Source organism: Polypterus senegalus, chromosome 2, assembly GCF_016835505.1.
Source record: "Polypterus senegalus isolate Bchr_013 chromosome 2, ASM1683550v1, whole genome shotgun sequence".
NCBI lineage: Eukaryota > Metazoa > Chordata > Cladistia > Polypteriformes > Polypteridae > Polypterus > Polypterus senegalus.
The window spans coordinates 266,755,284-266,771,223 of NC_053155.1; the positions used below are offsets into that span (position 1 = coordinate 266,755,284).

Here is a 15,940-nt window from a genome sequence, read left to right on the forward strand (position 1 = left end):
TACCATCTACATTTTATAAATGTGAATTCAAACAACATACCTTAAAATATGATCCTGCTGAATATTGTGATATAAACTGAGGCTATTCTGTGTTAAAACAATAGCTAATGTCTTCTGAAATTTGTCTCGATTGCTCCTCAGGTAGTTGAGAAGGTCACCATTTTGACAATACTGGAAGATCAGGTAAACTGGGCCTATTAGAAGAGAAGGACAGTGATCACTTGTTCTAAATGTATCTACATTGATTCTGAAGTAAAAACAAAAAATGTGGAATCATATGTTAAATTTGAATAATTTGGGATCATTTTATTACAAAGGGAGGCCAGATTTTTCATCCATAGAAGTAATTTTGCATATAAGGGAATCCCAACAGATGTTATTCTGCATTCTCAAATCTGTATTAGTGCCAAACAAAATACAACATTTCAGGGACTTTCATTGTCTTTCTCTAACTGAGTGACGCACATGGTCATTTAGAATGTGAGAATCAGTGTATCTTCTCACCACCTTCTGAAATTTTCAAATAATTAAATCTATATAGTCCTTGTGTTGGCCAAATGAAAAATGCTGCTTTTCTACATGCCATGTTCTTTAAACACCAAAATATTCTTCAACATAAATAAAGACACACCTCAAAAGTGAATGCAAGATAAAAAAGTACTGAAAATATATTTACAGAGTAAGAAAGAAGGAAAGAAATAAAAGTATTGTATAAAACTAGACATACACACACTTTAGTTGTTTGCTAAAAGGCAAACAAGACAGCAGTGTACTCAGACTGTATTCTTTTAACAACTTTATGGAAATGCACCAGTTTACTGTTGAATTACATTTTATAGACACATTAGTAATTTAAACAATTTACTGTATATAGCTGTTACAAATTTGTCATTTGTATATTTGAATGTTACTTGGAAGTTGTGTTTTAAAGGATTATTTCACCCAAAAAAAGATATTTTTTATATATTGCTCACCCAATGTAGTTTACAAGAGTGGCTGAGAAAAAAAAATAATTTCATGTTTTCTTTGAGGAAGTACATAAAGGTTCTGATGGAAAGGGACTCAATAGCAACCAATGCTGGACAATGGCAAACAATATGAAAATAATTTTAAAATTTAATTTGCCCTCCCTGCGTGGAGTTTGCATGTTCTCCCCGTGTCTGCGTGGGTTTCCTCCGGGCGCTCCGGTTTCCTCCCACACTCCAAAGACATGCAGGTTAGGTGGATTGGCGACTCTAAATTGACTCTAGTGTATGCTTAGTGTGTGGGTGTGTTTGTGTGTGTCCTGCAGTGGGTTGGCACCCTGCCCAGGATTGGTTCCTGCCTTGTGCCCTGTGTTGGCTGGGATTGGCTCCAGCAGACCCTCGTGACCCTGTATTCGGATTCAGCGGGTTAGAAAATGGATGGAATTTAATTTGCATTCTTAAACCAATCTCATTCAACAACAATATTTATTTATATAGCACATTTTCATACAAATGATCAATTCCACAAGTGGAAAGTTTTAACTTCTCACTGATCCAGCAAGCCTTCAAAAATTAAACAAAATAGCTTAGTCAGAGACTAGTGAAAAACCCATTATTGACAATACAAACATCTTTAACAATTTAATTGATATTTGATAGTAAATGTGTCCAAGTTTGTAATCCAAAGAATCAGATGTTACATTATATGGGAAGCTTTACTCTTGTTAAGATTTGCCTACCAACAATGATGGAAAATCCCACCACAAGTGCAAATCATACCTGATTCCACCAAAACAAACTGTAAATCGATCTAATGACATGAGATTTCATTATGAATTTAATATAGAGAACAAGTAACAATAACAGAAAATGGAAATAAATAAAGCAACTAATAATCACAAAAACTATACAGAAAAGCCAATGAAAGCCAATTAAAAAGAATAGGCAAAACTCCAATACCAAACAAAAGCCACAACCTTTGAATAACAATGAATGCAGCAAGAATAATCTTAAAGGACAATAATAATCAAAAACTTAATCCAAAAACAGCAAAACAATACACAAAACCCCAAAGACTAAATTTACAACTCTATAATTATTAGCACAGCTGAGGAATTACTCACCCCTCAGGCTCAATCATAAATTTAAACCAATTAACTAATACAATAAACATAATAAGGGAGATAAGAAAAGACAGAGGAAAGGGTGAGGCTCCATCTTAAACACAACGACTCTTAATCCTTCCTTCGATATGAAAGACCCTGTTTACGACATGTTACCTTGCAAAAGAGCAATCAGTGAATATTAAATTGAGTGAGTGTCCCATCATACCTGACCCAGTGCATGCTCCGAGCAAATTAACAATATTTTCATGGTTCCCAATCTGTGTTAACATTTTCAGTTCTGCCATGATGGCATCTTTTTCAGAAGGCTGAAATTTATCTGTGGAAGAACAAATAGCAAAATTGTTAAAAAAGTAAAATTAAAATGCTGAAAATGTTTAAAATTTTAAAAGAAAATTAGACAAAATGATAAAGGGCACATCATTCAGTTTCTTGATCAAACGAGGATGAATAATAGTTATTTAAGGTCCAGGAAAATTTAGGATCTGATCATACTTACTATTAATGCATACAGTATCTGCCTTCTGTGTCACTTTTTCAAGGGATTCACAAAGTAAATGCAAATGTTATAGAAAATACACTAAACATCTATGCAAAGCAATAATCTGAGGAAAAAATAAACCTTCTATAGTTTGAAAGTTAAAAACATTTTTGTTTCTATTTTCTGAGCAATGCTTCCATACAACTGTCTACAGACTAAAAATTATTTGCAGAGCTGCATTTTTTTCCAATCTTCAGAAAGGAAAGGAATCATTTTAACTTCCAGAATTCAATGTAATCTCTGGAAATTCCTTGAAATTTCTTATTTGCATTTTAAAGGAGAAAATCACTTTTCTTTACAAAAGTGCTTATTGCAACACCTTATTCATATACTGAAATCATTTTCATGTTCAGTTTGATGTAATTTGGTTTATTTTTGTATGTCGCTCTTCACTGAATGTTGACTTAGAGAGCTGCAACAACCTCACAGGTAAAAAGCAATTACAGCTTTATAAATTACTAATTACATATTGCATGCACAGACTAGTTTAAACCCAAAATAAGACAGAGCAGTTCCAAACCCATTGAAATAAATGGAAGCTATCAATATCTTTTTGCTAAAATTATTGCTGAACTACAGCTAGTTGACAATGGAGGAGAGGGATCTATCTATCTATAATAACATCTTATCTATTAATCTGTATTGTTAACATCTATCTATCTATCTATCTATAGATAGATAGATAGATAGATAGATAGATAGATAGATAGATAGATAGATAGATATAGCTGCCTTTAAAGTCAATATTATTTTCGATATGTTTAGAAAGATGTCTTTAATAGTATAAACATATATAAAAGAATGTGACAATGAGCTCTCATGCTTCTTCAAGCATATATTTCATGTAATTGTACTCACTTCTTGAAATAATGAATGAAATACACAAGCCTTATATTGTAGTTACTTACCTTTGAGCATTTTCACAGCTACTTGTAGAGACTCTCCTGGTTTACAGATGCCATAAGCATTGGCTGCAATTACCTTCCCAAAGGCTCCAGCACCCAGCTCTTTTCCTAAAAAATATGTGATATGCATGTAGTGTTATTTAATTTTTAAAAGTTTCTGCCAAACAATTTAAATTAAATATTTTGGACCACTTTGCAAAAATATATGTGGTACACTATTTAAACATCACTTCTCACCAAGTTTCAAATTTTCCCTTGGAAATTCCCATTTTGTATCATACTCAATGTTTCGAAAATCAATATATATGTATTCATTATCCGAGGGTCCAATAAATTGTATCATTTGCATTTGATTCTCATATTTTGGTTTCTAAAAAAAGCACAACAAAGTAGTGATTAGAAATTATTATTTCATGTAAGCTAAATGATACCAAAAACATTTTCTTACCCTTCTGCCATTATAGTACATGAAACATAACAGAAGAATAACTACAGGCACACCAACTCCAACTGTTGCATAATATAATGTTTTTTCACTCTTCTGTGGCAAATTTGCTGTCAAAAAAATAAACATTGCAAAATATAAGAATAGCCTTAAAAGTTAAAGCAGTTTTCTATGTAGTATTCTTACTGTGCAAGGTAGGGTGTTAAGCACATTACTATTATCATATTTTTGGTAGCTGCTTTTATCCACGATCCACCTCAACTGTTTCCACTCTTTTCATAGTTAGTTCTTAGACAAGTTAAATGACTCGCTCGGAGTCACACAGTGAGCTGGAAATGACAACTGAACTGGTAATACGGCGGCTCAAACTCCTTAACAACACAAGCACTCCTACAATAAACGCATGCAGACTTTGAAAGCATTTACAGTATAAAGTTCCATTTTGTTACTTCAGTTCTATCTTGTTCTTTATTTCCAAATCTCTAAAAAATAAAGAATCATCTTTATAATTTATGTTCACTGGATATGTCTAATTTTATGTGATGTTTTCTTGTATTATTTAACAAATGTTCCATTCAAAGTCTTAATTAGAGATGCCACATTAATCCATGAAGGCCAAAAATTGAGATGTAGGTCAGCTTTTTTTTTGCTCATGATAATCTCTAGGCTGGCACAATTCTTTACCTAGTTTTTTCTTTCTATGACAGGGTTACAGAAGAGCTGACACCTGCCTAATTAAACTGTGAGCAAGGTAGGAACCAACCCTGAATGGAAGGTCAATCCATTGCAGTGCACACTCACTCCAGTCACTTTTTTCCAGATCACATTTTAAAGCATACATGAACCTAACCGGAAGAAAAAACAAAAACTCAATGCAAACATTTGAAGGAACTAGAACTCTCGGGCACCACTACTGTGCTATAACTACAGTGTAAATGCATCAAGAGTGTGGAAAATGCCATTGAATACCAACTTTCAAGTTATGAATGAATTCAGCATGCCGCTTCACAAACCAAAAAACAGACAGAATGAATATTGTTGTACTATTTGTACTTGTGGAATAGGAAGCTTAAATCCAGCTGATATACAGTTAAGGTTTTTTTTTGGTATCTAGTGACCACAGCATTTCTGTATCTATGCATATCTGGATTTACTTAATGCCCCTGTTCTAACTTCCTTTCTAAGGAATGCTGCTTCCTATTCTGTTAAGAGAATCAGCAGCATACACCTGTAGGTGGGTCTCCAGTTCATACACTCAAAAAAAATGAACAGAAAAGCTGCACTTTTCCCACAATGGCATAAGCACTACCTCTTCACAAGCACATAAATGTTCACCCCTACTACTGGCATTCAGTATATTCCAAAGCAGATTTGTACCATTATTGGCTCTTTCCTTTTTATGTCATCAACCTTAAATGATGGACTGTTATGCGTTTTATCATTTAATGATAAAAAAAAGTGAACTATCAATTCTTATAAAAAGGTTAGGAAAAATCATTGTACTCACTTTAGGTGTCATTATGATAGTTAAAATATTGGACAGTAATGTACAAAGTTACTCTTTGAGTAGGGACTAGAGACTAAATAAATCACTTACCTTGTCCAACATTTTGACAAAAAGAACCATAATCGTTTTGTGCACAACATCTGATCCAGTGTTTTTTACTCAGTGAATTTAGGTCCAGTAGATTAGAAACCTTTTTATGGCCAAAAACTTGCCCATCAATTACTGATGCAATCCCATTGACGTTTATTTTCTTCCAAGATGTTTCATCACTACAACTGAAGAAAATGATAATCAGAAAGCAGGATCTGTAAAACTTGAATATTTTACGTCCTGGAGTATCCATTTTAAACCTTGCGCAACTTGGTTTCAGGTCACTTGTCTCGACTGCAGCAGCACCAACTGCCTTTCTGTGTCAGTGCACACATATGAGACCATCCAGACCTACATTGTTGGAGTAAGCACAAGTCCTGAAGTAAACCCACGTGAACACGATGGGAATATATTGTACATCAGTTTGTTCTAATATCACTTAACACTGAAATTAAAAAAAAAATAATGGCAAAATAGGTCACTGTGATCAAACTAACTTTCTAGAAACAGTGTAAATGGAAAAGCAACTTTTGGAATCATTCTATTTTATTCATTTTATTTTGCCCCTTTACTCTAATGTGTCAATTGAAGAATGTTGTTCATTAATTTCATTTCTAGACAGTCCTTGCAAGCTGGACACAGAATGCTGGATCGTATTTAAAGAAATTTTGGTGCTAATGACTTACTTGAGCTCTTCAGGGCATTCCAACCAGGTTAAAGCTGGCTCAGGATAACTTTCACCAATACATGCCACTTTTCTGTCATTTTCAAATGATATACTGATGTGTGGTGTTGCTAAAGGAAAATAAAGCAATTAAGCAGGTTAGCCATGGATTTTCTATTGATCCTATAGCTGGCACTTAAATAGGCAATCATTGACCCAAGCATGCTAATTATCTTTTCCAACACTCCCTAACATATAAAGTTTTCAATACATGAAAGAGCCTTAGAGATACTGGTAAAACTTTGTTTCCTTTGAACATCTCCTTCTTGAACTGAATATTCTAGCAACCCACTTCTTTAAATTATAAGCAAGTAAGAAATTTTGTTAAATTACACATGCCAGACATCCCCAATGCTCTCTTTCTATTGATGACAGAAACTGCATTATCTCAAACTAATAAATATTTAAACAGGATTTTTACAATCCCTGTTGAAACATTCACAAACATACACTGCATTTTCTTATATCAACTTATTTTATCTGAAAGACCAAGCCAAGCCATTAAATTTAGGTGATGTAGTCAGGAACCAGCTTTTCTTGGGCCTGTGTTTTTGAGTGGCCCACATTCAAGCCATATTGAGTACAAAAATCTTTCCCTGCATGTCAGACAGTTGGAGCTGATGTTACTAGTAATCTGCTAATAACAGGGTTCAGAGAAGGACTAGATGTGATAATTCTGCATAGTGAAGGATCTCTTCTTACATTTTAAACCACATTGTTTGTTTCTCACCTCAGCACATTCCACCAAGTATAACACAGTGCAAAACTTGAAAAAAAATCTGATTTTCTACTTGAGGAACTATACAAGATTTCTTTCCAAGAATTTTGCCAGGATTTATTAATTTCTTGAGTCAGCATAGTAAGTCCCTGTAAGATGCTTCAATATCTTTCACTGACGTCCTAATGGGTTGTCTGATTTCATTTTCAGAACTACACAGAGAAGCTGGGGGTGGTGTTGAGTTTGAATGTAATATGAAATGTTGTATTGCTTACTGTACACTTAACTGTTCTGTACAGCACTTATTGTAATGAATTCCTATAAATCAGCAAGGGACGTAAAAGAAAAGAAGGATAAAAGGTAGTTGATTTTTAGAAGAATCAAGATAAATAAGAATTCTTATTCTTTATTATATATGACATCCTTGTGTTCCTACTCAACTGTGACCACATTTCTAAAGTTCAAACTTTATTTTATAGCCATGAGAGAGCTAAAGTTATAAATCTGAAACATTTCATGCTTATTGTTTGATTTTCTTAAGTAAAAACAAGTCTTCCTTTGATTAAACTCAGTATAGAAGCATCCCCAACTCATATGATGACTGCCATGTAACCAGTTTGCACATGTGTAGCAGAACTTCTGCAACAGGAAAGTAGCACTGATGACATCATCAAAGAAGGACCACAAATATCATTAAATAGGAAATAAAAGTAAGTTATGACGAGTCTAACTTGGAGAAAAACAATTGGAATACTACAATGTATTTTAAAATATGTAGACCCTGATGGTAATACCCATATGTACATTGCAAGCAATATTTATGTGTTCCTTTGTGAAAGTCCACTCTGCCCTACTATACATGAGACTGTGGCATGCTGGGCTATTAATGTTATACTGAGACAGAGAGTCATAAGAGGAACATTCTCTCCTGTTATACTCTTAAAATTAATGATTCCTTAATGGCACTTTATTGGGTTGTGTGGTTCCTCATTACTCCATTGCTTAAAAGTTACCATTTCATTCTGGGAAACATTCTTTACATATGAAGTTGGCTCTTTGGGCTTTGAAAAGGTTCCTAAAATATAAATATTTAATGTATAGTAGTATAGTACATGAAGGATACAATAGATCAAGAAAACCTGAGCTTATCCTGAATTATTACATGCAGCAAGAATCTCTTTAAAATGATGAACCCATTGATATTTCCCAAGCTGTTACCAACTGTTCATGGATTTTTATGGAGCCTGTTATGGATCTAAATAAATAAAGCATCTTTCAGGAAGCATTAAGTAAATGGTTACCCTATGACATCACGTCTGAAAAACTACTGTGGCTCCTTCATTTTTAAGAGTGTAGCCTCAAGTGTAACCTAAGGACTATCTTTGGATTGGTCTCATTCTATCATAGAGTGCATTAATGCAAATATCCAAACACACACCAGACCAATCTAGAGTTACTACTCCATTTCACCTGCACAGCTTTCAGATGTAAAAGTAAAATGAAGAACATGAAGGAAAACCAAATGGTTTGTGTTTGTGTTGTGAAGTAAATAATAAATAATAAAAAAAATCTGGTTTTCTTATCTACACTTTTGAAGGGTGAAAAAATAGTACTGGAGATTATTCTGCAAAGTCTGGAAATAAATAACATTAAATCACAAAAAAATAAAAACAAGTTACACAATTTTTTCCTCAGCGTGTTATATCGTTCGATAATAATACCAGGGACTGCACACATTTTTCTTTCAGAAGTGCTTTGAAACTCTTCCTACTTTGATGCTGTTGCTGTTAAAAGTTATAACCAACATATCACCTTTATAACAGTTACATATTTGTGCTGGTAGTTTCTTGTTAAAGAGAAAAACTGAAATAATAAGAAAAAGAAAGATTTCAGTAAATTAATTAATAACAGCGTGATGACGCCAGTTAATTACATGTTGGAGGAATTTACTTTTCTGGTAGCAGCACTCACTACACATCTGTGCACACCAACACTTCACTCATAACAAGCCAATTTCGAGCCACCAATCAAACTAACATGTGGAGGAGAAAACTAGAGCATAGTGTGAAGACCCCTAGGGATGTCAGAAGAACAAGCAAATACCAGACCAAAGAATGGAGCCAGATTATTTGAGGTGTGAGGCAGTTATTACATTATTATGACAGTTTTAAGACATAAATCATGTTTCTTACTTATCTCCTCCATTTAATGTGCAACAAGGACAGCCTTGTCTAAAAACTAAGAAGAAAATTGTCTACTGTTCTACTATTTTTTATTTTTTCTCCAGCTGTCTGGAGTTTTTTTTGTTTTTTCTGTCCCCCCTGGCCATTGAACCTTACTCTTATTCAATGTTAATGTTGATTTATTTTGTTTTATAATTGTGTCCTTCATTTTTCTATTCTTTAATATGTAAAGCACTTTGAGCTACTGTTTGTATGAAAATGTGCTATATAAACAAATGTTGTTGTTGTTGTTACTGCTTCATTCAGTATTAAACCTAATTTAGAAAACTGCTGAAAATTAAAAAAGAACTTACAGTATTTGTTCTATATCTCTTACCTTTCACATACAAGTCTAGCTGTTCCCTCACCTTGAATTCCTGGTTCCCACCCAAAAATACATAGGTACCGGGAATATTGTGATGATGACAGAAAATAAATGTCCTCCTAATGTAGAAGAAAATACAATGAAATCCCCATGTTAGTTACAGTAAAGAACAGCATAGATTTCAAAGATGCATTTTTAATTCATCTGTGTTTTGACCTTTTATTGTTGTTGTCCATTTCCTTGACACTTAGCATTTAACTCAGCAAATAGTAGTGGTGGAAAAAAAACACAGCCATGTGCATGACAAAATTCCCCTCGTCCAAACAATACTTTAAACATAAGGATTTGTTTCTGTTTAAAACTGAATAACATTTTTTATCTTGTGCATTTCATCAATTAAGGTATTTTTTAAAAAACTTTTTAAGAGATTAAATTAACAGAAAACCATTATGTCTTTTAATCCATATGAAACTTAATAACAGGTATGTTTATTGGTGTTGATCCATCATCAGGCTGCTCTTTTTCTACAGATTTTCCTAAATTGCATTATTTTATCCCTATGAACATAGTAGTTGTTGTGTAAAATTTCTACCACATGAATTTTTTTTTCCATAATTACATTTTCTGTCTCTGTTATTAAAACTAAGTCCATGCTGAACAGAACACTAGATACAAAGAATGTTTATTTAATGAAAATAATGAGTGTTGCCTTGTTGAAAAGTTCTCAATTCTCAGTCAGTCCTAAACTTAGATAAATATAAATTTAGATGATATGACACATGTGTAATAGAATTTACTTTGTTAAAAATAAGCCATGTATGAAAAAGTAAATACATCCCGTGAGTTAGTACTGTGTGAAACCTCCTTTATTAGCAAGCAGTGATTAGTCAACCCTGCAGAATGAGTTTGGTGAAATCACAGAAACATCTGGCAAACTTCACCAAACTCTATGAAATGCATTGAAGTCAGTGGGGAAGGAGGAACTAAACTAGTTTTGGGTGGCTTGTTATAGTGCAATGGTTTTTAAATGTCCCTGAGGACTAGGGAGGCATCTGGCAACTTTGTTGGACTGATTATTTTGCCAAAAATGTGCTGTGAGCTGTGAGGGGGCAGTGCTAACCACTGTGCCAACATTCTTAAAAATAAGGTAATAACTATATATATATAAAATCCAACATCTCTCCGCTTTTCACAAGAGAACTACAGATTTAGATCAGGTTTTTCTCTGTAATTTGTGTGACCATTGATTTTACAACTTCTCTCATTGCGCTATGTATCACAGTTAATTTGCAGTACCGATTTATTTACGCGAATCTGAGAGACACGCAGTGGTCCAAAGGAAGGGTGGTGGGGCCCTCCTCACTCACACACCAGCCTTAGAGCGTTCCTTACCTCCACTTAGCTAGCAAACAAGAGAACTACTTAATGGATTTAGATGGTGTTTTTTTCTATAATTTGATTGAACATTCCGGTTGATTTTGCAACTTCTCTCATCAAGCTAAGAAACATAGTTCGCTTGCAGGAGCGATATATTCGCGCTAATCCGAGACAGGCTGCGGGCCGAGGGAAAGGGGAAGCATGACATCAGGAATAGGGAGCCAGGCAGGTCCCTCCTCACTGTCCTGTTTGACTGCTGGAGCCACAGTGGATAGCTAGTATATATATTTTATATATATACTGTATATATAAATATATATATATATATATATATATATATATATATATATATATATATATATAGTTATATGTATATACATTGTATATCATTGTACTCACAGAGTTCCAACACTGGAGAACACATTTGATGAAGGAGAAGTTTGCTCCATTGTTTTAAGTCCTAGCTTAGATGCTTTGCACATTTTCTTTAATAAAGTAGGGAGGAAGAGCTTACGCAGTGGTAGTGCTGCTGCCTTGCAATAAGGAGAAAATGGGTTGACAAACAAAACCCAAATCATTGTCCCTTGATAGTTGCATGATGTTATTGTCTGGATAAGTTCCCCCTAGATTTTTGCCCAAAATGTAATTTCCCCTTTGCTCCTCCTCCTTTATCTATCTCCATAAGACACACTGAGTTGCATTGACCAGGGTTGGGCTGAACTAAACAGTTAAAAAGAAGACTTAATTATTATTGATTTTAGCACAATTATATTGCTGCAAGCCTTTTTTTTATCATGGCCAACTTGGCTGTGATTCAGGTGTCCTTTCAGGCACTACCCCATTACACAAATAACTTCTAATGTCATATTAGCTTTCAAAGGAACAAAGAGAGGCCTACATTTTTGGAGCTTGAACTGTTACAGAGTCCCCTTTGCAACCACCAATGAGATTTGTCTCCTTTTTTGTTTTTTCTAGAAACATATTCATGAAGAGTTTTGACATTTGAGAGCTTCCTTATTATTGTTATTTTTTAGAGACAATGTGCGTAAAGAATTAAAGTGCTCTTCAATCATGGCATTGCGTTCTCAGTGGCTCTCTTTTGTGGTTATGATGTCATCTGCTGTTTGTATCTACCAAAGAAGATTTTTTCTTACCTTTTAATCTTTACTGTATTTTACTTGTACATAGGTAAAATTGTTACTATTTATTGTAATACTAGGGTGTTGTACAGTGTTAACCATTATGGATGTAGTGAGAAGCTAAACAAAAAATACACCTTTTATTGGCTAACTAGACAGATTACAAGATCTTACCTGAAGAAGGGGCCTGAGTTGCCTCGAAAGCTTGCATATTGTAGTCTTTCTAGTTAGCCAATAAAATGTGTCATTTTGCTTAACTTCTTAGTATTTATTGTAATAGTATTATATGTTTAGCATTTTTAGGGTTTTATGAGATGATTCATGTACATGAAAAGGTACCGAAATGTTCACACTGGCTGTAAGCAATGAAATATGCTTTCATTTTTTCGATTACGGATAGCTTAAGTAATAATTTTAGTAAAAATATGAATTTGTGTCATAATTGTTAATAGTGTTTTAAAGTATTTAGAATTATTTTATATTAAATATATTTAGAATGAAACATCCTTAATTTGATCATTTTTTTGTTTACGGCTAGCCTACATGATACTTTATCAACCTTTTCATTTTTATTTTTACTAAAATAATTATTTTTATATTGAGTAACACTATATTATTAATTCTATTGTTTTTTAAAAACAAATTTTCATACATTAGAAATGCAAACCTTCTGAGCAATGTGGACTAAAGGTGCTTCTTGGGTCCCTCTGGGATTAAGGGCTTGGAGTTAAGCTTCATTAGTTTCACAGTAAATTTACCCCTGCCCAGGAATGGTAACAGAATAGTACCGTTAGCAGTATTATGATTTGATCACTTACAGTTGTATATGATTCTGGCTGCTGAAAATGGATTGTCAAATCAATCACTTCTTTCCAAACAAGAGGGCGCCAGAATGCTGTTTTTAAACATTCCAGGCCAATGTAACCACTGTTTATATCCTTAAAGAATTTAAAGAGAGTGTACATACTTAGGGATGACATTGGTGGAAAGATTGTGTCCAGTATTACCTTTTACACAGTTCATTATTTGTATAAAAATAAAGCTGTTTGCCACCTCAAACCTTCTCATCTTTGACATCATGTTCAGTTGTTTTAATTTTGAGTCTAATGTACACTTGAAACTTATTGAATACAATTTAGTGAGAGCTGTTTCTGCTCTTTTGTAAGTGAAAAGTGTTATAATATCATTTCAGTATAGGTAGATAAGTATAATGTATGTCCACAAACTTCAAGTAACGACATTATTAGTTATTCCAGACATAAATGTGCAAAATGTTTGCCTTTTAAAGGATGCCTGTCACGTTATTTAAAACCATGTGATCTCAAGTTTGATGACTGCTAGAGGTATTGTTTGAGTAAAATAAGGAGGGATAAAATATGAGTGTACAGCATAATCTGCATTTTTTATTGTTTGATGATTAAAGTAACCAGGTGATACAATGGTAGGTTTTGCTGCCTTATTGATCCAATGACTTCGGTTCAATTGCTGGCCCATCACTGTGTGTAGAGTATTTGTGTTTTTTCCAGGTGCTCCTTTTCTTTTCAGTTTCACATTCTAAAGATATGTTATTTAATTAATTAGCAACTCTTTGGTGAACAAATAAATTACATTTCTCTCCATTATAAAAAAAAAATCTTGGAAGGCTTGGAAAGAAACGATACGTGATTTTCTCTGAGACACTTTAACGTCTCGTGAGAGACACTCTAACGTCCCACGAGAAAAGGCAGTGAGAAAAAATAACAGCTGCTGTACAGGCTTTTAAATGATCGACACGCAGCGCGACAAGCAGAACACACAACACAGTAGCAGCAGCAGCAGCAAGCCAGCAACTGATCTGACCACATCTCCTTAGCATGCATTCAGCTCCCCCCCCTTCATGACGTGACCAGCAGAGACACACCCCTATGAGGTGGGGGTGGGCAAGCGAAGCCAGCAGGAGGCAAAGCCCCCTAGTCTACAAAAAATAAACAAAAAGACACATCATGTTTCGATATATTGTATTAGTTTTTGATTTATCAGCTTCCACTTAACTTGTTATCATTTATATAAATGTATTCGGTTTATATTTCTCTTTTTTACTGAACAGAAATCCACTCTAAAGGAATACATCCTTCTAAAACAGAAATATCAAGAAGCAGTTTAAAGATGATTAAATGACAGCCTCAAAAACACTCCCGCCATCACCAATTAAAAATAAATAAGTTACCTTGTTTCATAAGCAGGTTCCTGAACATTGCATGAAAATAACTCTTTGTTATACATCCATTTGCACTGAATAGGTGGAAATGCAAAAACTGTGACATTCAAGCAAATACTATTAGGCGGAGTAATTTCATTTTGCCGAATAATCTTGGAAGAGTTGAGAAATCCTTTTTCTAAAAAGAAAGAAAAGTGATGTGCACATTTAGAAATAATATCCACTGGAATGTGGATTTATTCATTTTGAATACAGCATAGAAGGTATTAGGATTGTAATACTAATGCTTTTATTTTTAAACAGACCTACTATTTTACATACAAAATGTGTCATGAGGCAAAAAAGCTGCCATACTTGAAACATAACTGTATAAAAATTCTTAAAAAATAATACAAATCATTATCATGAAGGCAGAACTGTGTTAGGTCAAAAATCTGTTCTCATGTTTTGTGTATGTTCTATGATGATTCAAAACCTTACTCTAGAGTATGTGATCCAAAATCCTGTGTCCAAGTCAACTGAAATCTTTAAATAAACATGAGAAGGACTTCTATAAACATTTTTTTCAAAAAATCTTTGCTTTGAGGCATCTGATGTGAAGGCAGAGGGGAAGGAGGGGAGGAAAAGAACATCTGCGGTAACAGCATTCATGCATTCCTTTTTAGACTGGGTGAGAAGAAGATAGGTGACAGCTGATGATGTCATTTCCTCCCAGCAACTAGTCCCCCTTCTTCTGCCCCTTCAGGATTAAAAAAAGAACAACGTGGATCAAAGTGACTTGCCATTTCTTTGACTGCCTCATTACAGGACACCTTGCAATGAGGAGTATTACATTTCAAAATGCTGTTAAAGCAGCACATATTTTTTCTTACACCTTGCTTTAGACAATTAAACAGAGTCTCATCTTGAAGTCCAATCATGTTGACATATTGTCTTGCTTTCACAACTACATTAGGTATGCCAGATTGGTTTTTTTTTCTACAAAATGCTATGTTTTGGATATATTAAAAATGTGTATTTCTCAGAAAAAAGCCTATAATTTGTTTTTTCTGTAAATGTTTTTTGATTCTGATCAACTGTTTCAAAGAACTTATAGATCAATGCAGCATCATGGCAGAGGAAAATGTCGAAATATTTTCTCAATGCTGTCTTTTCTAGAAATGTAGGCCCCACCAATCAGAAATGTTCTTTAGTTTAACTCTATAAAATGTGTTCCATTACGGTGATTATATAAAATGTAAGGCTGCTAAATACCTTGCATAACACTAATTTAAAGTAATGCATGTCATTTGTGTTTACTATGTTATTGGCCATACTCATATTCCTCCATGCAACTGGACCTTTCTTACACAGCTGTGATGAAAGATTATTAGCTGTGGGTCTGTGTTATATTAAAAATCTGAATTTCTAAAGGTTTTTGCTAGTCTTCAATAAAACACATTACAATCTTTGAAAGAATTATTCATTTCTGAGCTGCCATTTTTATTCATCATTAAACAAATGAGGTTTGCTTAGGGGAGTGCTAAGTTACCATCCAGTCAGTGAATTTGCTGATGAGTTGAAATTTTTTTTTTTTTTTGTCTAATCTCGAAGTGCAAAATACAGTTGATTATTTAGATGGACAATTATTTCTTTGTTAGAATTCTTGCACAAGTTAGCAA

At 33.9% G+C, this 15,940-nt stretch overlaps 1 protein-coding gene across 1 annotated transcript in view; it reads right to left on the reverse strand.

Moving 5' to 3' along the window:
* Positions 1 to 15,940, reverse strand: part of flt3 (fms related receptor tyrosine kinase 3) — a 127,758-nt gene that overhangs the window by 25,694 nt on the left and 86,124 nt on the right. The window contains exons 9-17 of the mRNA XM_039745500.1: positions 14,289 to 14,457; positions 9,579 to 9,685; positions 6,264 to 6,372; positions 5,578 to 5,762; positions 3,984 to 4,090; positions 3,773 to 3,905; positions 3,539 to 3,643; positions 2,298 to 2,408; positions 41 to 194 (exon numbers count right to left, since the gene is read on the reverse strand). Coding sequence (XP_039601434.1) covers positions 41 to 194; positions 2,298 to 2,408; positions 3,539 to 3,643; positions 3,773 to 3,905; positions 3,984 to 4,090; positions 5,578 to 5,762; positions 6,264 to 6,372; positions 9,579 to 9,685; positions 14,289 to 14,457 — 1,180 coding nt within the window. The remainder of the gene's footprint in view (positions 1 to 40; positions 195 to 2,297; positions 2,409 to 3,538; positions 3,644 to 3,772; positions 3,906 to 3,983; positions 4,091 to 5,577; positions 5,763 to 6,263; positions 6,373 to 9,578; positions 9,686 to 14,288; positions 14,458 to 15,940) is intronic.